At 43.6% G+C, this 25,883-nt stretch overlaps 1 protein-coding gene across 1 annotated transcript; it reads right to left on the reverse strand.

Annotated features, from left to right (window-relative positions):
* Window positions 1-1,189: 1,189 nt before the first annotated feature.
* Window positions 1,190-4,346, reverse strand: KCNE4 (potassium voltage-gated channel subfamily E regulatory subunit 4). The gene is made up of 2 exons (XM_087424531.1): window positions 4,254-4,346; window positions 1,190-3,713 (listed from the first exon to the last, which is right to left on the reverse strand). The coding sequence occupies exon 2, from the start codon at window positions 3,685-3,687 to the stop codon at window positions 3,175-3,177; it is 513 nt and encodes a 170-aa protein (XP_087280657.1). The 5' UTR covers window positions 3,688-3,713; window positions 4,254-4,346; the 3' UTR covers window positions 1,190-3,174.
* Window positions 4,347-25,883: the final 21,537 nt, after the last annotated feature.

Here is a 25,883-nt window from a genome sequence, read left to right on the forward strand (position 1 = left end):
AAGTGCTTTAAAATATGTTTCTAATATCCTAGGTACACGGGGCCAAATTCCCTTCTCGGTTTTTCACATGCATGAGTAAATCCACACAGACTAAACCCCTTGGGCCTTAGGTTCTGCTTAGAAGTTCGTTTTTTTTATTTTTTCAAAGAAAATAAATATTCCATTAAAACGACATAGTGTACTCTGCATATTTTTAGGACAATTAGAGTTTAGAATTCCCTCTTTTTCCACCCATGGTGAAAAATTTTTTCCTTAACTAGTTCCTCACCAAGAATGACATAAAGCTGGGATAAATTGAAGGGCTTTCTTGTCTTTTCAAATAATCTTCTCATCTTCCATCATCATAGTACCAGCTGGTGGGTCGAGATCTATGATGTGCTTTGGGAAGGATCCAGGCTCCCCCACACCTTCACCAGATAAATTCTTTAGGGAGACAGTTATTTGTGAACCTAATGGAAATGTTTACTTGAAACGGAAAAGTCAAACTCACAGGACACAGAGAAACATAAAAGTAAAGATGCTCTTTACTATCCGCTTGATTCAAAAGAGGTCACTGGTTTGGGTACTTTGTCTTTAGCACTTCTGATTGTATAAATAAAATCATAAAAGGAGAGGCTGCAGCAGGCTTGCTGTGTCTCAGCCTGTGGGGCAGAGCTACAGCAAGACCAAGTGGGAGGAGCCCAGACTGGCAGTCCTCGTGCGGAGGTGACAGGGAGAGGAAGCAGGGACAACTCCAGCTCATACCCTGCATGTTTTGGCATGTTCATAAGTTTATGTTGCTGCATATATAGCAACTCCCTGCCCGTTAGTCTGTGCTGCTGTGTCCACGTGTGGATGGTATTTGCCCAGCCAACACGCAAATCAAGTGTTTTCCTGCAACCAAATTTGGAGCAACATCTTTGCAACACTTACCATGTCACTGCACATTCAAGTTCAAAGGCCCTGTGGCCACCAAATTTCAAAAGAGAAGTGGATGTAAGACTCGTCTGCAGCTTGTTTTTTATTCATTGCAAAGCATATCAAAGGTTGGAAAAGCCCAGCCCCACTCACTCCATAATTCAGGCAAAAATAAGATCTGTCTTCATGCGAGTCTGACTTGGAAGATGATGGCTTGGAAAGTGTGTCTGGGATGTTTTAGAAAACAGGAGTTGTATTGAAGAATCAAAGAAAGAACTCATCATTTCCTAGAGAAAATGTGTTTGTTTATTTAAATTAAAAAATATTGTGAAAATTACAAACAGTTAAATACAGAAGACAATTTTATACAACTCAATAGAATAAGAAGGAAGTATATACATCACTTTTTAATAGGCGCAGATAGACTTGCACCAAACTTCAGGATTAAGCAATGGAAAATGTGACAACGCACATGTCCGTCGCAGTAAAGTTTCAGAATTCAAGTGATTCCAGGCAAGGGGCCAAAATGAACTTGGCTTCTTTCACCTTAAACAGCCCCCTTTGGAGTAAATCCACGTTCTGAATTTTAAAGGGAACGAGGGCCCTTTTCCCCCAGACATAAATTTCCTCTAGCGCTGCTTTAAGGCGAACCAATAAACCAGCTTCTACACTGTTAACCCTTCCATGGGAACAGTAGTTAATGCTGTCTCCAATCTAGGGAGAGTATGTTTAAAAAAAAAGTTTTTGTTTTTACTAGAATTAAATTTGACCTTTTGGTGTATTTCTCTTCTTCCTTGTCTTCAGGGGCCTAAAGGATCTGCTACAAAGCTATTGACCGCAGAAATACATGGAGACACTGGCAAGCATTCCTGAGCATTTTCTTTTAGGCTTCTCGTTCCCTTAGCTGGAGCGTTCACATTCCACCACCCAGAGAACTTTGCAGAGGCCAATGTGGTATCTGCCTCTGGTTTAGTGCTGGGAAAAAAACAGCAGGGGTGGGTTGGTGATTTGCCCTGAATTTCCCAGTGACATGTATTCTGTGCCTCCAACTGCTCCTTTAAATAAGCAGATCCTTTTTCAGACTAACTGGCCAAGGGGGAAATATTTTGTCCAAGCTTCCTCACACCAGGCCAGGCAGGATTTATCACAGAGTCCTAAAATCTAAAGACATCCTCCCAGCCCCCTGGGGATCTAGATCATCAGGAGTCTCATGGAGGCAGTAAGCCTCTTGGTGACATGCCCAGGACCACACAACAAATCAGTGTCAGGGCTCGGGATCAGGAAACACAGAATTGGACCCCAGCTTTGTGCAATCTCCGCCTGATATGCCCTCTAGGTCTCAGCTACGTGATGAAATGCCATATCGTGGAGGCCCCCGTTATGTCCTCTCCCAGCTCAGAAAACTAGGCTGGGAAAATGAGCAGCAGCAGAGCTAAAAGTCTGGCCTTGTTCAACCCACCATCACCCTTTCTAGAAAGATCGGGAAGAGTCCCTGCATGGCCATTCAGAGTGCATGTTAGATTCTGAGGAAGCTCTTCCAACCGAAAAAATGTCATGCCAGCCCGCAATGCTGGATGGTCCTAAGTCAAAGTTCAAGGTCATAGGTTAGACAACAGGTCAAAATAGCAGATTATGTCTCATAATCCCAGCCAATGTTAACAGGTTTAAAAGTTGCCATTTTTTCCTTACAGTATGCAAACGGGCCAGGTTCAATCTCCAGCTTTCTCCCAGCAAGTCTCCCGTCCAATTTCCCCCCTAACTCCTCCTTATTTAAAAAATCTCTGTAACCCGCTGTGAACTAATGCCCCAGGTACACAGTAGAGGTACTTACAGCCAATAAGATCTAGAAGAACAAGGTTCTAGGCAACTTAGCAAATCAAAACTAGTCCCTCCGCGTGTCCTAGGCATTTGGCAGCCCTGGGAGCGGGCAGATGCGGCAGGAGGTACCCAGGGCATCCAGTGAGGAAACACCAGCGAGCACATCGACCTGCCAAATTCTGCACAGGAACCCCGACCCCCAGGCCCCAAAGTCAATGTACACACTGCACACCTTCGGGGCTGTTTTAGTGGTGGGTCCACACCACAGGCAGGTCGTGGACTCCTGGCGGCAACCGGCTCCAGCTGAGCCTGGCGCCCCACCACCTCCCATCCAGGGGCTTGCCAAGGGTCTCTTCAAAGCGACAGCTGCACTGCACAAGTGAAACCAGACACGAAGAGTGTCCTTCCTCTCTCTAAGGGTGCTGGCTGACGGGGCCACCTCCAGAGGCCCTGGGGGTGCTAGGAATTCTGATGGATGTTCTCGGAGGAGCCCTCGCTGCTTTCATTGAGAGGCGTCTCCGAAGTCTCCCCCAGCTCGTCGTCCGCCCCCTCCTCCTGGATGGTGAGGTGCACGTCCGGCGAGGAGGACTCGGAGCTCACGCTGTCTCCCTCGATGGAGCAGAGGGCGCAGGACAGAGCGGGCGCCACGCTCTCCTGCAGCACGTTCAACATCATGGGCACCTGCACCGACCTCAGGCCCGACACCATGGGCAGCGGCTTCATGGCCTCCCCCCAGAGCCTCTCCTCGTCTTTGTACAGCAGCAGGAGGCTGGACTTCTTCTCGCGCCTCTTGGATTTCATGTAGCCCAGCATGATCCCAATCAAGAAAATGCCATAGAAGGACATGACAACCAGAACGTAGAAGTATTCATTGCCGTTGCCACTGCCACTGGCGGGCACGTGGGACTCGAGGGGGCTGCTGGAGGCTGCGGTGCTGGGGTGGGTGCTGTTCAGAGGCTCCATCTTCAGCATTGAAGCACTGCTCGCACGGCCAGGGTCTGGGGAGAAACTGCAGGTTAGAACTCTCCACGGGTCCACAGTACAGGGAGGAGGGTGAGCAGCAGGTTTGAGGAATTGCAACATCAAAAAAGCTTATAGCTGCGCGGAGAAATAGCAGTGAGAGGTCCCACCACAGAGTTAACGGTGGTTAGCTGGGAGGCGTTGAAGGCAGGGGCAAGTCGTGGGAATGTAAGGAAGACTTTCATTTTTAGTGTATACATGCCTGTCATATTTGCATTTGGTGAAGTAAGCATGTAAAAAGGAACGCTTTTGTAATTTTAAAAACAAAAGGGAAAAAGTCAATATAAAACAAGGGAAAGTAGAGAAAATAAATAACATTTTAATCCCCGGGAAACTTTTTTTTAACTGATGGAGCAGAAAAAAGAAAGTTTACATTTCACTTTGCCAACTTAAACCTATGTTTAATTCAAAACAAAGTTTCCCGAGAACAGAGAAAGGAAAGGAAAACTGCATCCACTCATTGCTGGAAATATCCTTCTTTTAAATGTTTCTGAAGCAAAGTGGCGTGGCTAACTTACCAAAGGCTGGCAAATCTGTGCAAAGTCCCGATTTCCTAAATCGCCGAGTCCAAGAGCGTTCCTCCTCTGTGCGGGCTCAGCGCTCTGACAAGTCTGCTGCTGCAGTTGAGATATATAGTCAAGAAACGCATTGTCACGTGCTCTGGGAGGAAAATTTACAACAGAGGTTGGTCGTGGCAGAGTGAACAGTGAACTCAGAGCACAGCAGTTCAGCTCACTGAACTTTGCAGCTGTGAAAAGAAAAAGACTGGGAAGTGGGAACAGCTCCTCGCTCCCCAGCGCCAAGCCAAAGTTTTCAGGTGGCCATGAAAATGAGTGAAAAGAATGTGCCCAGTTGGAACTGTTACCCCTAAAGACCACTCTTATTGAAAATTAGTTCATGCTTTATCTCCCTCGTGGGGAATAACCATGATGTCGTCTACAGGTTTGCAGACAGTCAAATACCACAATCTAGATGAAAGAGAGTTGGAAGCAAGTGCAGGATTTACTGTCAAGAAACTAAGGCTTAGGTTTCAGCTCTTCCCCTGACTATGTAAATTTAATAAATCTTCACTGAACCTGGCTTCATCTCAGATTCCTGATCTTTAAAATTGTTAGACAAAGTGCTTTCAGCTAGTAGAATTATAGGACCTGTGTGATCATTTGAGTTTCTTTCAGCTTAACTGTTTTAAGATTTAAGGCTGGCTGGTGCAGGTTAGCCCTTTAAAAAGCGCAAAGAGATTCTACCTGTCTTCCACATCAAGTTCAGAAATCTGATTTTTAAATTAAAAAATACATCTTCCAGATTGTTTTCAACAGTCTGCGTGAAGTGGAAACAGGTCACAGTGCAAGATACTATGGGCAGGTTTTGCTCCATTTCTATAGCAGAGGGCTGCTCCTCCGTAGCGGCACACAGAGACCGTTCACACATCTCTGCTGTCCCTGGCAGGTCAGGGGAGGAGCAGGAATTCTTCTGGTGAGCAACTGAGCACAGTTCAAGCTTTTAAAACCTATATAGACCCTGTGATAAAATGGTTGCTGTGATCAAAATTGGGAAAGGAATCGAAGACTTTGATGTCGGTCCATCTGCTCCCCGGGATGCTTAATCTGGGAGGCTCTCATTCTAAGTTGAAGGGAATCAAAAAGGATGCTCTGCCCCCACTTGTCTGTGGCCTGTGAATTGCAGCCAGACTGTCCTGAGAAATCAACTCTAAAGAAAACATCTGTTGTGCTTCTGCTGTTGTTACATTGAAGCTGAAGGGAAGCATGGCAATGTCCCTCTGCCCCATCTGGAACATATATAGCCCAGGCACTGGAACTTTCACTGCTGCTGCAGGAACCCGCCTGGGTTAGCACCTGGCCCTAATTCTCTTAGGACACCTGTGGAAAGAGTGGGATGATGAGCACATGCTGCTGTTTCCCCCACTGGTCTACTCACCTTGTGGTCTGGGCTGACCCACGAGTCCCCAGCTGGCTCTGGGGTATCCAGACCAAGTTGATATTCCAACACCTAGATCATCCACATACTGGAATTTTGCTCACACCAGTAAAGACATCCTCAAGTTATATCAATACTTAAAAAGCTCAACAGCTATCTTGGCCAGGGTAGACTTGGCCTTTTCAACCTGTATTTATCATAAGTACCTGAAGACTTCCATTTTCAGCAATGCCTAACAGCGGTTTGTCGGGGACACGAACAAGAGAGATCCATGAGAGCAATACCTGTTGATTATTGACCCCAGTATTGTTGATTATGTACCTTGCGACATATGAGATTAGTCATCACTCTAGATGGTCAAGCACTGCGAACTGGAAGCACTGAGGGGGCGGAAAGGAGGTGAGAAAAAGGGTTGCCAGATTTAAGGAACAAGGAAGGATGAAGCCCCATGCCAGGAAACCAAATAGAGGCTGAAGTTTCAAACAGGATAAATCCCCAAACCTGAGCCAATAGTCCCAAGGCAGTAAAACCAAGAAAAGACATAGACGAAGGGACAAATCCGGAATGAAGTCCACAGGACAGTGAAGTCAGAGACATGGGAAGAACAAAATCAGTTGCAGGCGTAAGGGAGGGAACAGCCCAGATGAAACTCTGCTGGATGCCTGTCTGATGTCTGTGCTTCCTCCGGGGCTCAGTGCTGGCGCTGTGCACGCCTGTTTCTACTACAGTTAAATGAAATGATGCAAGTAAGGCGCTTAGTGCCATGTCTGGCAGAATGCGCATGCTCAGTCTCCACTTTCTGTCGTCATTGTTGAGAGTGCCCTGTTGCTACCAAAGGCTTGAGGTTGCTTCCTGATGTGCACGTGCCTGTCTCCAGACTTTTCATTATTGGTCTCTCCCTTTTCTCTCCCACCAAGAGTGGAATTTAAGATGCAATCTCATAACATAGCTCGATCGTCTCTCCAGCCCTCACTCTTAAGAGTATTATGAGAATTACGGTGGTGACAGCCCTCACTCTTAAGAGTATTATGAGAATTACGGTGGTGAATATGGCATAAATTGTGAGGGGAGAAGGAGAAGCATCTAGAAAGTGCAGTCTATCAGGGAGAGGATGGGGGCACACAAAAATTGTCAATTATATCTACTCTATGCCACAATTTCAGGAGACAGCAATGATAAAGATATAAATCCATTTTACAAATATTTTCTCCTAGTCTGGGGCTCGCATTTCCATTTTCTTAAGAGTGTCTTTTGAAGAGCAAACGTTTCCTACTAATAATGAAGTTCAATTTATCAAAAGTGTTTACGGTTTGTGCTTTTTGTATCCTAAGAAATTTTTGTCTAACTCAAAGTTGCAGAGATTTTTCTCCTGGAAGTTTTATAGTTTTAGCTCTTACATTCAGGTCCATGATCCATTTCCAGTTAATTTTTGTATATGTTGCAAGGGATGGGTCAGGGTTCGTTTTCTTTTTGCATACGGATACCCGATTGCTCCAGCACCATTCGTGGAAAAAACTATCCTTTTCCCTTTGAATTATCTTGGAAATGTTGTCAAAAATCAATTAGCCATGTATGTGCAGGTCTGATTCTGAACTCTTTATTCTGTTCTTTGATCTGTCTATCCTTGCGTCAATGTCACGCTCTTTTGAAAAATCCATTTTCAACTGGCATTTTAAATAAGTCTAAAATATGTGACAGTCCCTACCCGGCTGGGTGTCTATTGTGTACCAGGCACTTAGTGGAGGCTTTGCTTACTTCAGTCCTGTGAGGTAAGTATTATCATAACCATTCCATAGATAAGGAGACTGAAGGTCAGAGAGGCTAAGCAGACTGCTCAAGGTCATGCCATTAATACTAGAGTCAGGATTTGAACTTAGACCTGTACAACTCCAAAACCCATTGTCTTTCCACTACCCTTTGCCCTTCTCAATGGGAACCAAGAAAGGAACTCAAAAAGCGTAGAAAATAAAAGATGATTATTTTTCCAACTCCTTTGAGTCCTCATAAAACTTAAAAAAAAAAAAAAGGTGAATTCCTTGATGGCCAGATATTCAAACGTAAATGCAAACGTGCAGTTACAAATTGTTTCTTCTAAAATCATGCTATCTTAAATCTTGGAGGCTGTACCAAACTTAGTATGTTCTAGAAGTCATCAGTGAAGTGGTAACACCCTTATCCTGTCTCCATATTGTCTATAGTAAAACAGATTTCCTTTTGTTTATATATACAGCTGACTTCTGGTCATCTTATTTTGATTTTTTTTTCCCCACTTGATCCTGACACACAACTTTCTCCAGAGCTTCGAGTACTTTAACTTCCTGGTAACGTCATTTTCACCAGATGACCCAGGAGTCCCTAGCCACACATCTCTGAAATCATATTAGCAGCTTCTGTGACTAAACAAAGTCCGTGCTGGGATAGCAGCGTGGCGGCGAATCCCATCAGATTAAACGTAAGTCTGGAGTCCAGAGATCTGACCCGGCTCGGCCTCGCCTGTGCTACGTGACTGGCTAAGTCGCATAGTTTCCCTGTGTTTCAGCTTTAGCCCCCTCAGGCCTGTCGAGAGTAGGATAATTAACTGTCTCAAGATACTCAGAAATGTCTCATCATCCATGAGGACCTCCCCCTCCTGAGTAAACACTAAGGCACAGAGCAGAACAAGGTATGGATTAACCAGGCTGCAGGGCTGGCAGAGTGTTGTGAAATGAAACCTTCGATGCCCATCACTGCTTTTACTTTTCCCAGAAACTCTAAAATGTTATATCTGGGAACTCCTGCTGTGGTCATCCCTTCTAAGGCCCTGAGTCACTCTCCCTCGACACATACTTTTCAGCATTCCTAGCACTCGGAATAAAACAGGACTGGATATCTTCTAGGTGCTTAATAAGATCTCCAGACCTTCCTATAACACCAGCTATGTCTCAGGGGGTTGTGGCTATGGGCGGGTCCTGCTTGGACATCACCCAAAAGAGATTAGGATAGAAAAACCCAGAACTCCTGAAATTAAAGAAAGCCTGGTAAAGTTGCCATTAACTCGCTTTTGATATTTTATTAAACATTTTTTTTACCCGATATTTATTTAACAAATACTTGCCTAGTGTCTCAGGAACTGCTCTAAGCATTTGACAAATTTTATCTTATTTAATCTTCCTAAAAACCTGATGAAATAGGCTCTATTTTCATCCCTATTATATGGATAAGGAAACTGAGGCACAGAGTGGTTGAGTAGCCTGCCCAAGATCACACAGCCAGTACATGGCAGAGCTGGCATTGGAACCCAGAGCTGGCATTTTGAAACCAGAGTCTTGGGGGTCTAACCACTACACAATACGGTCTCTTCTAGTTATTGAGTGCCCCAGGCATAGAACAATGCTCTGGAACTGTAATAGCTGAAAGAAATGAGAGAGAGAGTCTAAGTGCCCCCTGTAGCCCACAACTTAATACACACAGAGGATTGGGGTCATACCCACACCTGGAAAAATCTGAAGGGTGAGAGACTGTGTCCGGCCTGGCTCTAGAGAGAAATTGCTGACTTAAAGAAGCCCATGCTCCCAGAGTTTGTCAGGAAAAAGATACAGAAGTGTTTCCAATAGGCCAGACATGGGCCACGCAGGAGTGAACGCACAGACCTGGGATACAGGTTGGTTCCCGCCCAAGATGGCGGCCCAGGGGCTGAGGGAGGGGATGCATTCCCCATGTCCAAAGGAAGTGCCTGGAGTGGGGTCAGAGGTCATGGGCCTGCCCATTAATGGCTTCCAGTCTACCCAAGACCCAAAGATGGGGAAGAAGGCATATAGGGAGAAGGAGAGAGTGGCAGAAGAAGGTTTAGCTCTAAATGAACTTGAGAAGTTTTGATCATCATATGGGAATGGACATTTTAATTACTGAACTGAGGCTGTTTCAGGAGACTAGAGCGGCCAGGGGATTTTTATTTCCTAAGAGTGACAAGAAAAGTCATGGGATCTGCCTTGAGATTTCCATCAAGGGGCAGGGGAGGAACTGGCCCTGGAGAATGAGCCTGAAGTAGTGGGACTCGTCATAAAGGTTTGCTTTATGATGACACCGTAGAAGTCCTGCTTGTTTATCCTACGAGGACATGTGCAAAATGTTTAGAACGGGGCCTAGAACCAGCGACTGTTGATTTATCATAAGTATTAAACAATGTTAGCAAATGCAAAAAGGCAATATGTGATGAGCTCCACGGCATTATCTATCTTAAATTTAAGTTGAAGGAACACAAGTGATTGTTCACTGTTTTATTCTCAGCACCTAGAATGGTACTTGGCCCACAGTAGACCTTCAAGAAATATTTGTCACATGAATAACAAAAAGAATGTGCTAAGTGCTCTTCACAGAAGTTCTTATTTAATTTTCACAAGAGCTATTATGAGCAGAACTTTACAAATGTGGTGAGTGGGGCCTGAAAAGGTGAGTAATTTGTTCTGTTCACACAGTAGGACATAACAACCTGGAATGAATAGACCTGGGATGGACAATCCTGCCTCGTACTCCATTCCTGGAACACACCCTGCTGGTCACTTCCTCTGGCCCCAGCTAATCAAGGGGTACAGCTGGGCTTTGCAACACCATGGGAAAAGGGTGCTAAGGAAGGGCTTTGGGGATTCCAGCTCAGGAGGGCAAAGCTGACACTCTTTTAAAAAAAAGTTTTGGAGCCAGCCCTGATGGCCTAGTGGTTAAAGTTGGGCACTCTCACTGCTTCAGCAGCCCGGGTTTGCTCCTGGATATGGAACCACAGCACTCATCTGTCAGTAGCCATGCTGTGGCGGTGGCTCACATAGAAGAACTGGAAGGACTTACAACTGGAATATATAACTATCTACTGGGGCTTTCTATGTGAGGTGATGGATGTGTTGATTATCTTGCTCATAATAATTACTCTACAAGGTGTATGTATACCAAATCATCACATTGTACACTTTAAATATGTACAATTGTATTTGTCAATTATTCCTCAATAAATTTACAAAAAAACAAAACTGAGAGATGGAGCTAGAATCTAAAACACAGGGCAGCCCAAGGCCAACAGGCCAGGAAGAGTCTGTATTTTGCCACAGCCATGGCTGCACAAGCAGTCAGATCAGATTAGCTGGGCGAGGATAACGGACAGCTCATCAAGGAGAGCTGACCCCAGTGACATAATGCAGGCAGGACTTGCCTATCAGGTCACAGCTGGTACCCAAAGATACCAAAGCCAGCTCTCCATGCAGGATAGCAATTGTGAAGAGTGGTGCACCGCTTCCCACAAGTGACCAAGGGGAAAGGAGGCCTGGACACTGGAAGGTTGAGGCTGACACCCAGGGGCATGGTGAGAGGGCAAGCATTCCTTCTGAGCTCAAGAAATAATTCACTCCTGCACACAAGCCAGAAAGAAGAGTCAGAAATGTTGATTCATGCTGAATAGTGAAAGATGAGGAGAGGAAAAATTACCCCCATTCTGTCCAGCGGGCTCCTGAGGAGTGAGGATGTCGCGTAATAAGTTGGCCATTGGTCATCGGTCAGGGAGACTCAGAGCTAGGTGTCTCAGATTAATACTTCCGGAAATTTCAGCCAAATCCATGTCACACTCCTGGCCTCATGCTCCACTGTGCTTAACCTAAATTAATGATACGTTCATTTGGTCTGTATCTGCTCATTTATTCATTCATTGATTTATTTGTTCAAATAAACGCATAGGTCCTACAACCAAAACCAACAGATATTTCATAAAATTAAAGAATCAAAGAACGAAACAAAAAAAATGATTGCAAAGAAAATAAGTCAAGTAAAATAAAAATTAGTGTAGCACGACAGAGGGTGGCATTGAAGCGTTGTCAGATCCTAGCTTCTTGGCTGAATAATACTGGCTTCCTCCCTGAACGGGACCAAACATTTGTCTGCATTGAATCACACTCTGACTCCCGGGAGCACAGACACAGGCCTGCAATCTCCTCATTGCTCTGGATTTCCATGGCTCCTCAGGCCTGCATGAGAGCAGGCAGGCTCAGCCCCACCATGACTCTGTGACTAATAACACAGGCCCAGCCCACAGAGAGCCTGCCCCTTAAGGCAAGTCTCCTGGGAAAGGAAATCTCTTTTTTTCCAATAAGAAAAATAAAATCTGAGTCTCGTTTGAAACTGGAAATGCTCTATGCCTTTGCTTTCATTTCTGGTGTAAAGAGTTTTTTCTTAGGAATGGGAGGGCAAATTTTATATCTTTCATCAGTCTAGGAAAAGGTTGGTTAGATTATCCAAGTAACCTAGGCTGAAGAAGAGAAATAACAATCACTGTAGCGGCGAGAAATGGGTAAAAGAGCAGAGTGATTAAAACACAATTTCCAGAATCAGATGTTTGCACTCAGGTCCCATCTTCTCCTTCCCACCAGCTCTGTGGCCCTAGGTAATTTATTTAACCCATGTGTGCCTTAAGTAAGGTTGTTGTAAGGACTAAATGGGATCCTGTATATGCTCTTTGCACCCTGTCTGGCACCTACTGAGCGCTGCATAACTTAGCTGTTACTATTATTCCTTTCCAGGGCCAGGCAGTGTGCCTAACATTTTTGTTAAATTAAGATATAATTTCCACACCATAAAACTTACCATTTTAAAGTGTACTATTCAGTGGTTTTTAACTTAGTCACAACATTGTGCAACCATCACCACCATCTAATTCCAGAACATTTTCATCATCCCCAAAACGTACCCCATGTTCATTAGCAGTCACTCTCCACTTCCACTGCCCATAACCACTAGTTCACTTTCTATCTCTACGGATTTACCTAATCTGAACATTTCATAGAAATAGAATCATACAATATGTGGTCCTTTGTGACTGACTTCTTTCACTTAGCATAATGTCTTCAAGGTTCCTCAATGTTGTGGCATGTATCAGTACTTCATTCTTTTTTACGGCTGAAGAATATTCCGTTGTATGGATATACCACATTTTGTTTACCCGTTCCTCAGTTGATGGATATTTGGGTTGTTTCCACTTTATAGCTATTGTGGGTAATGGTGCTGTGAGCAATTATGTACCGGCTTTTGCTTGAACATGTTTTCAATTCTCTTGCAGATGTACCTAGGAGTGGAGTTACTGGGTCATTTAGGAAATCTACGTTTAACTTTCTGAGGAATCACCAAACTGTTTCCACAGAGGCTATACAACTTTACATTCCTACCAACAATTTGTGAGGGTTCCAGTTGCTGTACCTCCTTACCTACGCTTGTTATTTCCTGTACTTGATTATAACTATCCTAGTGGGTGGGAAATGGTATTTCATTGTGGTTTTGATGTGCGTTTCCCTAATGAGTAAAAATGTTGAGCACCTTTTCATGTGCCTATTGGCTATTTGTGTATCTTCTTTGAGAAATGTCTGTCCAAATCTTTTGCCCATTTTTTTAATTAGGTAGTTTGTCTTTTTACTGTTGTGTTGTAAGAATTCTTTATAAATTGTGGATACTAAACTCTTATCAGATATACGATTTGCAAACATTTTCTCCCATTCTGTGATTTGCCTTTTCATGTACTTGTTAGCGTCCTTTGATGCACAAAAGTTTTTAATTTTGATGAAGTCCAATTAATCTCTTTTTCCTTTTGTTGCCTATGCTATGGATGTCATATCTAAGAAATTGTCTAGTTGCCTAGTCCAAGGTCACAAAGATTTATACTTATGTTTCCTTCCAAGATTTTATAGTTTTAGCTCTTACATTTAGTTCCCTGATCCATTTGAGTTAATTTTTATGCATAGTGTGAGTAAATGTCGAAATTTATTTTTTTGCATGTGGATACCCAGTTGACTCAGCACCATTTGTTGAAAAGACTTATTTCTTTACCCATTGAATGGGCTTGGTACCCTTGTGAAAAATCAATTGGCCATAGATGTTTGGATTTATTTTTTGGATCCCAATTCTATTGCATTGATCTATATGTCTACCCTTATGCCAATACCACGTTGTTTTGAATTCTGTATCTTGCTATTAAGTTTTGAAATCAAGAAGTGTAAGTCCTTCAACTGTGTGCCTCTTTTTTAAGATTGTTTTGGGTATTTTGGGTTCCTTATAATTTCATATGAGTTTTAGGATTAGCTTGTTTTGTTTTTTTTTTTTGAAAAAAAAAAGACAGTGGAAATTGCAATAGGAATTGTATTGATTCTATAGATTAATTTGGGGAGTATTGCTGTCTTAATAATATCAAGTCTTCCAGTCCATGAACATAGGATGATTTTCCATTTATTTAGGTCTTCTTTGATTTCTTACAACAATGTTTTGTAGTTATCAGTGTACTTCATTTGGAAAATTTATTACTAAGTGTTTTACTATTTTTAATGCTATGGTAAATGGAACTGCTTTTTTCATTTTATTTTCAAATTGTTCATTGCTAGCACATAGAAATACAATTAATTTTGTATATTGTTCTTGTATGCTACAACCATGTTGAATTTGTTTATGAGTTCTAACGGGGTTTTTTTAGTGACTTTCTTAAAATTTTCCATGTGCACGATCATATCATTTGCAAATAGAGGTATCTTTACTTCTTCCATATCGATCTGGATGACTTTTATTTCCTTTCCTTGTCTAAATGTTGTTTATTTGTTTGCTGACTTTTCTGGACTGATTCTATACCATCTGTATTCTTTGTCAGGTGTGGCCACTGAAGTCTCTACTCAGTTAGTTTAGCGGTTAGCTAATGACTGGACAGAGATTTATTTTACTTAAATTCCTAGTCTTTAATGTGGGGCTCTGTGCGCATGTTGGAGCACACCTTCAACACTCAGATGGGCAATTTACAACTCTGCCTTAGCCTTCACTTCCCACTTGCACAGGACCTCAATGTCAGCCAGAGGTGACAGCTCAGGGCCTATTCAGGTCTTTCCTGAGTATGCACACTCCCTGTGCATGTGTATGACTTTCTAGATTCCCAGGAATATGTTAGAGCTTTTCAATGCCCCTGTGAACATCTCATTCCTTAGTTGTTCTTTTAAGTTTTTATTTTTGTTTTCCTTGTAAGCTTATTGTTTGCCCCAACATTTATCCACTGCCTCAGGCAATCACAAAGTTAATCAGTTGTCTCTAATTGTTTCAACAAATGCCCCTGGGCAAAAGGCTTTGCTCACTGGACAAGCTCCGAGTCAAGCAAATCAAGACAGCCTTGCAAATAGGGTTTCCCAGGGAGCAACCAGAATGGTAAAATAATGGCAATTCTCTAGAAATGAGGCTTTGAAGGAGCTCCCATGTCATTTCTGCTCCCTCGAGTGGCTGCCAGACTACTAGATTTCAGTGTGATTTCATTTTCAGGCTGTTAATTTATTTTATTTTTTTTAATTTATTTTATTTTTTGCTAGGAGAGATTCACCCTGAGCTAAGATCTATTGCCAATCTTCCTCTCTTTTTTTGTTTCCTCCCCAAAGCCCCAGTGCATGGTTGTATATTCTAGTTGTAAGTCCTTCTAGTTCTTCTATGTGAGCTGCAACCACAGCATGACTGCTGACAGACAAGTGGTGTAGTTCTGTGAACCCGGGCCACCCGAAGCAGAGCATGCCAAACTTTAACCACTAGGCCATCAGGGCTGGCTCTTTAATTATTCTGTTGAGGTCACAATGGTTTATAACATTGTGTAAATTTCAAGTCTACATTATTATATTTCAGCTTCTGTATAGACTGCATCACACTCACCACCAATAGTCTAATTTTTCTCCATCACCATACATATGTGCCCCTTTACCCCTTTCGCCCTCCCCCCCCTCCCTTCCCCTCTGGTAACCACGAATCCGTTCTCCTTATCTGTGTGTTTGTTTGTTTATATTCCACATATGAGTGAAATCATATAGTATTTGTCTTTCTCTGTCTGACTTATTTTGCTTAGCATAATATCCTCAAGGTCCGTCTATGTTGTTGCAAATGGCACGATTTTGTCTTTTTTTATGGCTGAGTAGTATTCCATTGTATACATATACCACATCTTCTTTATCCATTCATCCATTGACGGGCACTTGGGTTGCTTTCAAGTATTGCTATTATAAATAATGCTGTAATGAACGTAGGGGTGCATACATCTTTTTGAACTAGTGTTTTCATGTTCTTTGGATAAATACCCAGAAGTGGAACAGCTGGATCATACAGTATTTCTATTTTTAATTTTTTGAGAAATCTCTGTACTGTTTTCCATAGTGGCTGCACGAGTTTGCATTCCCACCAGCAGTGTATGAGGGTTCTCAGGCTGTTAATTTTTTTTTTTTTTTTGGTGAGGAAGATTGGCCCTGAGCTAACATCTGCCCATCTTCCTCTATATTATATATGGGATGCCTGCCACAGCATGACTTGAGAAGCAATGTGTAGGTCCGCACCTGGGATCTAAACCTGTGAACCCTGGGCCACCAAAGTGGAGTGCGTGAACTTAACCACTATGCCACCGGGCTGTCCCCATTAGGCTGTTAATTTTTAAGGCTGCTAGCAGAGCTGAAGGGGAGGATGGGAATAGGGCAACTTAAAACAACATAAGCTTGCTGTTCTCACTGATATTCAGCCATTTTTCTTGAATAAACACTTCCCAGCTTATTGTGAGCCTTTGGTTAATTTCCAGAGTTCTGAAAAAGTCAATTCTGATCATTTTTGCCAGTTTTCTTGTTGCTTTTACGGAGGAGGGAATTTTCAGAGGTCCTTAGTCTGCCATTTTCACTGATATTACTTCTGCCTAGCATTTTGTCTACAATATAGGGCTGTGGTCAGAGCTTGGGCTCTGGCAGCCAGACTGTCTGGGTTCAAGTTCCAAGTCTATCAGTTACCAGCTGTGTCACCTTGGTCAAGTCCCTCAACTTCTCTGTGCCTCAGTTTCCTTCTCTAGGAAGTAGAGATATGATAATAGTGTCTACTGCATGGGATTGTCATAAGGATTAAAACAGTTAATACATGAAGAAAACCTATTACAGTGCCCAGCATGTAGAAACTACTCAATAAATATTAGTAGGATGGGTACTGCTATTACTGCATTATTGTCTCATTCCTCTAAATTAGTGTTTGGGAAAGTGCTATTATTCTCTCCATCTGACAAATGAAGAAGGGGAGGAGAGAGAGGTTAAGAAACTCGCCAGGGGTCACATAGCTAGTTGTCCTGACCATGTTGCTATAAACGAAGATGCAAGGGGATCCCCTACTTTGTGTTCTCATATGCCACTGACCAGCCATACCAGAAGAAGTCAGGGCCTGGAGGCAAATATAACCAAGACTGAGCTCCGTGCCCGTGGACACTGCGATCCCCCAAGGATCGGAGCCTCCCACTGCACCTCCCTCTTCTCAGTATACCCAGCAGAGAAGGAAGAGTGACAAGCTGTGCACACAGGTGATACAAGGCAAGCCCTATGGGGAGCTAACAAAGAGAAAAGTGCAAATGGAGAAAGGGAGTAAAATCAGTGAGGTGAAAACGTGTCATTTTCCCACCTTGATTTTCACCCTTGCTTACCATTGAGAGGAAGAAGATTCCTTCATCAGTTTCAATTTATATTTATAATTTATATTTGTATTGCTTGCTTTCTAGGGTCTGGTGGCATCCAGGAATATGGCCAGCCACTCCAAACTCCTCTCCTTGCCTCAGTGAGCACCCCACCAAAACTCTTGCAGGCCAACTCCCAGCCCTTGTCTCCTCCTGACCCCGGCCCAAGGCTAATCCACTTAACACTGAGCTAATCCATTTAAAACCTACACTGAGCATCCTCTCTGGGTGAAGGGTACTGTGCCCTCAGAGGAGCTCTTCATGGGTGGAGGGGAGTTCAAAGATAAGAAGCAGTATCCAGCTTCAAGGAGCCAAGAATCAAGTGTGAAAATAAGGCAGGTAGTCAAGCAAGTGGAGAGCCATTAGGTCCAAGGGCCACCAATGAGGTAGAGGCCATGGATCCAGGAGGTTCTGAAGGAAGTTCTCCTTCAGCCTGGGCGGATCAGGGAGCACTGGGCTTAAGGTATGGCTAAGAGTAGAGTGGGGTGGTAGGAGTGTGATGCAGGGAGCTGGAGCAGCCTTGGGGAAGCAGAGAACACAGGATATGTTCAGGGACAAGCTGGGTATGGCCAGCGAGCACTAGGAGAGTGCGAGCCACAGCATGTAGGGTCCTCATGCCAGACCAAAGAATATGGGCACAATATAAGTGTGGGAGAGGGGAGCCTCTGAGAAATTGGAAAAGGGGATCCCATGGTCAGGCATGGGATCTAGGTCAACGAAAAGGGCAGGATTGTGGAGGGGGAGCTGGGGGGTGGTGACTTCCCCAGAGTGCAGCACAGGGAATGGGGGCTGGACACCCCTTTGCAGCAGAGGCAAGATTGGATGCGTCACCCACACTCAGGCATCCTTAACTCCTCACCCATCATGGATCAAAATTCCCTTAGAGCAAGGGCAGCTAGAAAACCTAGCGGAATGGTCCAGGGGTCATTCTGGAGCTGGCAGGGGCTGGGATGCTTCTGACCTTCCGTCACAGGCAGTGAGTGTGGCCCAGACCAGCAAGGAATGCAAAAGAGAAAAATGATGCAGACTATTGCTCTACTCCTGGGAGGAGAACTAGAGTGGCATCAGTGAGAAGAGAAAGCAGGAGCTGGATGTGAGTGATATTGTGGGATGTGCCACAGGCAGATCGAGCTGCACTTTGCTTTTTTCTTTCTCTGAAGTCATCTTCAGGGCACTGATGGTCCCTTCCTACCCACCACTCACCATACTCTACACCCAAAATAGGCAAGTATGAGGTATGAGAGCATCACCGTTAGGGCATTGGAAGATAAGCACTCCCGAAGATGGGACAGGACTAATGTGTCCTGCAGGGTTTGGGCTTAGAGTGGAGGGGTAGACCTCAGGAAACTAAGACCTTAGGAAAGGAAGGGACCAGGGTCTAGATGTCTGGGCTGCAGGTCACCTCTCTCATGGCCAACATCTTAGAAAGTGTCTGGGTGGAGGACCAGGCCCCTGTGAAGAGCATCCTGCCACATGAGTGCTGACTCGAGGAGCTGAGGGTCACTAAGCGTTGACCCAACACCACGACAGCACAGGCACAGGCTGTCCTTTGCTTGAGGTGGAGCTCTGCTCTGCCGTGCTTCCAGACCTCGCTGGCACCTTGCAGGCTGCTTAGTGGGATGGGTAATTGCCACCCACTCCTCAAGAACTTCTTTTCCAAATCACTCAGGCAGTCAGTGAGGCCTCCACAAACCACCTCTCTCCCCCGCTGTATACCTGGGTGATGTGGCCTGGGGGTGGGAGGATTCATCCATCAGCCTACCTGGAGTCTGGACTGGGGCACACTAGGGCACGCCAAAAGATGTAGAAAGACACGAAGAAGCTCAAAGGAAACATTAAAGTTTGCTAGCCTTGGTGAAGAGAGAAGGTAGAAGGATATGCTCATTTGGAAGAGAAATGATGTGTCCCCTTTGGGAGCAAGTGCCCAATAGCATACTGATGTAACCCGCCCCGTATTGCACAGAAGGCTCTTAAATAGTAACATTCTTCTGAGCTGCCATTTCCATGGTCCCCAAACTGTTCACTCTGGAGCACTGTCTCCACCCTCCACCCCTCCTCACTCCACATCTTCACCTTCTTTCTACCTTCAAGGTCTAATTCAGGTGCCAGGATCTTGTGCCACCCCCACAACCACTTCTCTTCCCTTTGAGGAGACACCTCCCCCCTCCACTCTACAAAGTGCTTGCTCATGGTTGACAGTCCTGCAGATGGGTATCTAACCATTTTGCACAGCAGAACATGGTACATGTCTACCAGGCTGTAAGCTCCTGACTGTGGGGACAACATCTTCTTCATGATTGTTTCCTCCACAGAACGCAGACCAGGGCACAGCTATATTTATACCATATGTTTATTGACCTAATCAATTACCCAGTATTTGACACCTTTCTGGACAAAGAGCTTCCTCACAAGATGGCTGGAATTGTCAGAAAGTTCTTCTGCCAGCACAAAACTGCATCCCCGTAGCCTCTGACCATTAGTCATTGCTTTCCCCCTTGTGACTATCTTAGAGTAGATTCCTCTGTCTCCACATGACAGCCAACAAATACTTGAAGTCAACATTCATGCCATACCCACCCCCACCAAAGCTCTTCTTACACATACTCATAGTCTAAAAGGGGCCATAATCTTGATTCAGTGGCTAGACACTGGGGGATGGGGGGTGGGGGGTGGAGACGAAGTTCAAAGACAAGGAATGACTTGGATTGGTTTGAGGTTTGGATGAGATCCAGCTCCCTGATTCCATGATTCATTCTCAAGGAAGAAAGACATGCTCAGGGAAAACAGTGAAATTCTGTCACCCCTCAAAGGGCACTCAAGGAAGAATATTCTGTAACGGGACACAGCAGTCAAGTGATGCTTTTATCTCCCCAGCAGCTGAGTGCAGGCTTTCTGCAGACCAATTCTACTTCAGTGGAGCCATGGAGACCTGAGACAAGCAAGTGTTTTACTCAACAAACAGAAGGAAACATAGAGATCATCTAATGTGGCCCTTTCCGTTTACAGACAAGAAAACTGAGGCTCAAAGAGAGAAAAGGAATTAAAGAATGACCTAAATGTATCTTAACAGATCTAAATTTCCAACATCATTAACTGGGCTCATGCCCAGTCCCCTACAATCACAATTTCAGGCAAAAACAGAATGGCTCCTCCTTCACTCGCTGGCTGATACTTCACATCCTCACCAAAGTACAAATGCTCAAGACTAAAGTTAAGAAATGCTTTAAAGGATGTCTTCAACTCCAGGATGTCACATCGTGGAGCCTATCGGTTGATGCAAGTTGTGGTGATGTTCTTCTTCTCAGCTTGACAGAGAGCTTCATGAATGTGAATTATGTTATTTTAATTTAAAACATATACATACATCATAATTTTAATATGTATCAAATGTAATAATTTTTAAAAGATCTATAAAGGAAACGTGTGTAACTTCTATCTACTTTCTTTCCTTCAAGCAAAGAGAAGAGAGGGAGACAGGAGAACAGAAGCACCCTGAGGACTTTCATAAGGGTTTGTCCTAGCAAAGAATGGAATTTCAAGAAGGCTGTTCAAACTTTGGTTTTTGTTTTGTTTTGTTTTGTTTTTGCTGAGGAAGATTCACCCTGAGCTAACATCCGTGCCAATCTTCCTCTCTTTTTCAGTATGTGGGCCGCCAGCACAGCATGGCTGCTATCAGACCAGTGCAGGTCCACGCCCAGGAACTGAACTCAGGCTGCCGAAACAGAGAGCATGGAACTTAACCACGAGGCCACCAGGGCTGGCCCCAAACAATGTTTTTTATTGCCATACAATGTGCACAATAGACATTCCAGACCCCACTCCAGGGGCAAGGATATCTTTTGCATTTGTTATTTAGTACAATGTTTTTATGCCTGACAAGTTAATGATGTGCTTTTAAGCCACATCAAAATGTCTGTATCCATCACAGAGATCAGAACAAAGAGCCACAAACCAGGCGTGGCTTTTCCCGTCATCTTTGCCGATGCAGCATCGCATTGCATGGGACGCGAGGGGAGAAATTCAAGAGAAGAACAAATGCAGTAAAGCAGTACAGGAGGAGGGAAGCCTGGAGAAAGAGACCTCACCCGGCCAAAAAAAAAAAAAAAAAGGAAAACGCATGGAATAGAACACAGCAATTAACTAGAGATGTGTGAATCTCAAAAATATGGTATTAGACATTTAAAGCAAATTGCAGAAAGATGCAAACAGTATTATATCATTTATCTAAAGTTTAAAAGCATGCAAAACTATACTGTAAGTTGTTGGTGGATACAGACATAATAGAATAAGTGTTAAAACTTGCACAGGAGTGGTGATAACTTACTTCTGTGAAGGAGAAAAGAGGGAGGAAAGAAAGGAAAAGAGATTAGAAAGAATAGGAAGGTGGCTTCAGTCGACTCCTTATGTTTCTGTTTCTTAAGCTGGGTGGTGAACACATATGTGTTTGCTGTATTATTATTATTATACCTTTTTGTATGCCTGAAATATTTCATGACCAAAAAAACTAAGTCAAAGTTATCCCGAAAGAATTGAAATACTTCTCCCACTGCCTCTTTCTTCCCTCTCCATCTCTCCTCTCTCTTTTTCACTATCTATTAATCTATACATGATACATGTTTTACGTGTATATAGTAGAGAGAGAGGAGAGGATAAATAGCTAGATAGATAGATAGACAGATGATAGATAGATAGATAGATAGATAGATAGATAGATAGATAGATAGACAATTGATACATACATATATACATACATACATACATACATATGGATGGATAGGATCATTATTATGTGCCAAGTGCTTTTCATGAATTACCTTATTTAGTCCTTTCAGTGACCCATCATACAGGTAAGATAACTGAGGCGTGGAGAACTTATGCTCACAAAGCCATCAGGCAGCTGACTCCCAAATCCAGTCCGGGTGAGTCTGACCCCAGCACTATGCTGATTTTCTGCACCATGATGCCACTTGAAATAAATGGGCAAGAGAACATTCAAAGGTTCCAGTCCTTCCTTTATAAACCTAGGAGGAAAGGAGCTTGAGAAATAAAAAGCAAGTAAATAAAAATAAATAGCATGGAGAAAACAAGGTGTTCTTAGGGAAGATGGGAAAACTGTCCCCCAGGAGCCATTCACTGTCATGCTGATTTCTGCCTCAGCTGAGTGAGGGGTCCAGTTCCCTTCCTTACTGTTCCGTGGTAGAGACCAAGTCTCTTCCCACACACAAGTAACTGCAGAGGGCATCTTATTTGCAACGCACGTCAACAGTTGTGCATTAAAAATCTTCTCTCCTGTTTTAATTCACATCAGTTGACACTTCAGCACCGAAACATAGATGCTTGTCTGCGTTTGCAATCACGAAGTTCTGTGAACAGTGATGAAGCAAGCCAAGGAGCCTCTTTTGAGGAAAAGCTGCTTTCCTGGTGCCAGAATGAATGATTAACTGCATTGTCCCTAAGGCTCAAGATCAAATCCCATTATGGGCAGTGACTCAGTCGTAAACCTCAGCATCCTGGTACCCTTGCAACTATTTGTCTTTTTAAAAACCAATAATGATGTGAAGGAGTGGGAGAGAAAAATTCATTCTTAGAAAAATGTGGTCTGAGATTGAAGTTCAAACAATAATTCTTAACATTCATATTTGCAGAAACTTAATAGGCTTATTCTTATTTGAAAATTGCATGTGTAGGTTGCTTGGGATGAAACTTTAAAATACATGCCGTTTAGCCATCTGCTTTGTGTTTGCACTCAGTGTTGAAGTTGTGGTTAAATGATATGTATTTTACATTTAAATATTTGGAAACACGGCCGAAACTTATTAAGAAAAGCAAACATTTAGCTCCCCATTTCCTCTGACTAATTTTTAGACCACTTTTGTCTGCTTTTCCTGAAGAACAACCCTTAATCACACCGAAGACAGATATGTTCATTTCAATATTTCAATAACATAAGAAAGAAACTCATATTGCCAGAATATAGATATTAGAGATGATCTAACCCAACAATTTCATTCTACAGAAAATCTTCCAGGCACAGATAAAGAAAGTAATTCCCTGGACCTCCATGGAAGAAGCTGACCTTTACTTGGGGACATTCTTCTGTGGTGCTCACAAAGACAAATTTTTGTTCCTCAGTAATACCAGGTTGGATGGATGGGACATTTCTACAAACCTCAAAATGCGTCATTTCCTTAGGTATTTTTCACCTCTTGCTTTGACGATAGTCGATAATGCCATCAACTTGACTGTTTGGGACTTAGTCAAAATTGCATGCTTAGTTGATTATCCAACCACTAAGCCTTGTTGTTTCTAGTGTGGCAAAGATAACTAGCTGTCCACCAAAGACGTGGGCTTTCCTTCCCTTGTAGATAGTTTTTCTTGGGAAATGGCACCTAACTCAGGACGATATTCTCAGTCTCCTTACACTTGGCAGGGTCAGTTCTCATCAATGGAGCAGGAACAAAAGTAATGAGTGTCACATCTCAGCTAGCACGAGTAAAAAGCTAGTGGGCCCTATCCACAAGGTGGAAGGGGGCTGGATCCCTGAATCACTGTGTGGAAGGCAGGACGCCTAAACCCACTTTGGACTTAACTGAGTGAACAATAACTTCTATTGTGTTAAGCCACCGAAGTTTGGGCTTTAGCTGATATAGCAGCTTGCATTATTACTAACACGTGGATCCAATGAGAAGCATCTCAAAAACATAAAAATATATCCCAAACCAGTAAATTACATAAAGACCCTGTCTGTGTCCTCTGCTTCTTAATTAAATGATGAGATTGCAGTTCCCAAGGCTGTGATGTCGGTTCCCTCACCTAAGAGACAGCGACAATCCAATCAGATTGGCCCCAAGAAAACCCCACAATAGCCACTTTGGATGATCGTGCTGAGTCACCCAAGATACAGCACTCATTGTGTCAGTATAACAGCCCCAAAATTATTTCTGCCTTTCCTTAAGTGGAATAAAGAGAGTAGAGAATATTAAGATACACAAATCATTCTGTTTTCAATTCCTAGAATTCCCTTAAGCCCCCTGTTTTACTCCACTAAATAATGAAAAGCTTAACTAAAAATGCCCTTTACAAAAGTACCCCAATTTTTCATGTTTGGGCTCTCCAGTTGGTTCCACCAACTTAGTCAAACAAGGTCACAATTAAGATGAGAAGGAAAAAAGTCAAAAAGCCATTGAATTCATTTGGCAGATAACCCACTGAGGAAATGGCTACGTAAATACAGCCCTAGCGTCAAGGCCTCTTGTTTGCTCAGCTGTGTTTATTTAAATTAAATATTGGCCTTAACTAGGCCAATATTTACTATTCAACTCTCATCCTGCTCACCTGAACTTGGGGTTCTTAATCGCAGGGAATTAGGACCAATGAGTTAAATCTCATGACTTGCTTATTTGTATTTGAATTCAGGGGAATCACCAAAAGTTTGTTCCAAGGGTTCCAGAGACACTAGCCTCGGAGACTTGCTTCTGTCTGCCTTGAAGCAGAGCTCTGTGCTTTTCAAATATTTTTTAGCACTGGAGCCCATATTTCTAAAGAGGGCTCACACAGAACCCAAATAAACAGAGTAGGCAAATTCCAAGCTGCTGTAATTGAAGCAGAGTTGGGGGTCCCAGAGCCCCTCCACCCACTACCCCCTTTTCTCTATGGCACCCCCTCGGACTCCTCTGCCAAACCTTTGTGGTCCAAAGATCATATTATGTAAACCCGCCATTTGGTTCAATGCCTCTCTGTTATCAAGAAAGAAACTGAGGCACAGTGGCATGCCCATATCCACCTAGCAAGTTAGTGGCTGGGCCAGGACTGGAAACTGTCTCCAGACTCCCAGACCAATGCTTTTTCCAGACAACAGGCTGCTGCTCACGGTGCTTCTTCTCTAGATGTGTTCACGCAATCTCTGTGTCTATGAATTTCCCCCCTAAATTGGGAGTGTTTATCTTATCTTCTGGTTCTGAGGTCAATTCCTGCAGCCACCTCTGCTGTAAAGAGCAGGGTCCTGGTGTACAGAGATAGAAGGAATCCTGGAGATCATCTAGATTCTGCACCAACTGCCTCATTTCACAAATGAGGAAATTTATGTCCTGGCACTTTATAAACTGGAGCATACTTGAGAGATCGAAATAGCCATGTCTGCAAGACAACTTGGAGTAGTAGGGGCTTCTGAATGTGAGTGTGAAGCCTGGACCGCCTATACTAGAATTACTAGGAGTGTTTTGTAAAAAGGTAGACTTGTGGATGGAACGTGAATCTGCATTTTTACCAGCCATCCCAGATGAATCTTCTGCATATACCACTGGGTTAGTGGCAAGAGCATAATTATTAATGGCAAGTAGACTTGTGTTCACAACCTAGCTCTTCAGTCTTCTAAGTGTTAGGTTGGATCAAATTGCTTAACCTCCCATGTCTCCCATGTCATGGCTGTAATGATCTAGGAGGTAATGGTGGGCAAACTTCTAACAAAATACTGACCTAGAGGAAGAAGCTTCCATGCCTGCAAAAGGCGTTCTCTGGCCCCTTCCCGAACACCGTGAGTCAGTTAGTTCAGGCCTCTGGGACGACTTCCTGTTGCAGCATACCCGAGCCCTTCTGGGCAGCTGACCTGTCTCCTCCATCAATCACACATCAGCTTTCCTTCAGGGGGCAGGGGGACAGTCCCCAGACTCTGATGCCCTGACTCATCTTCATCAGTCTGAGGCTGGACTGACATAATGAATTTTTTCTCTGC

The sequence above is a fragment of the Ceratotherium simum genome, chromosome 37 (genome assembly GCF_057802395.1).
Source record: "Ceratotherium simum simum isolate JZ-2026a chromosome 37, ASM5780239v1, whole genome shotgun sequence".
In the NCBI taxonomy this organism is placed as follows: domain Eukaryota; kingdom Metazoa; phylum Chordata; class Mammalia; order Perissodactyla; family Rhinocerotidae; genus Ceratotherium; species Ceratotherium simum.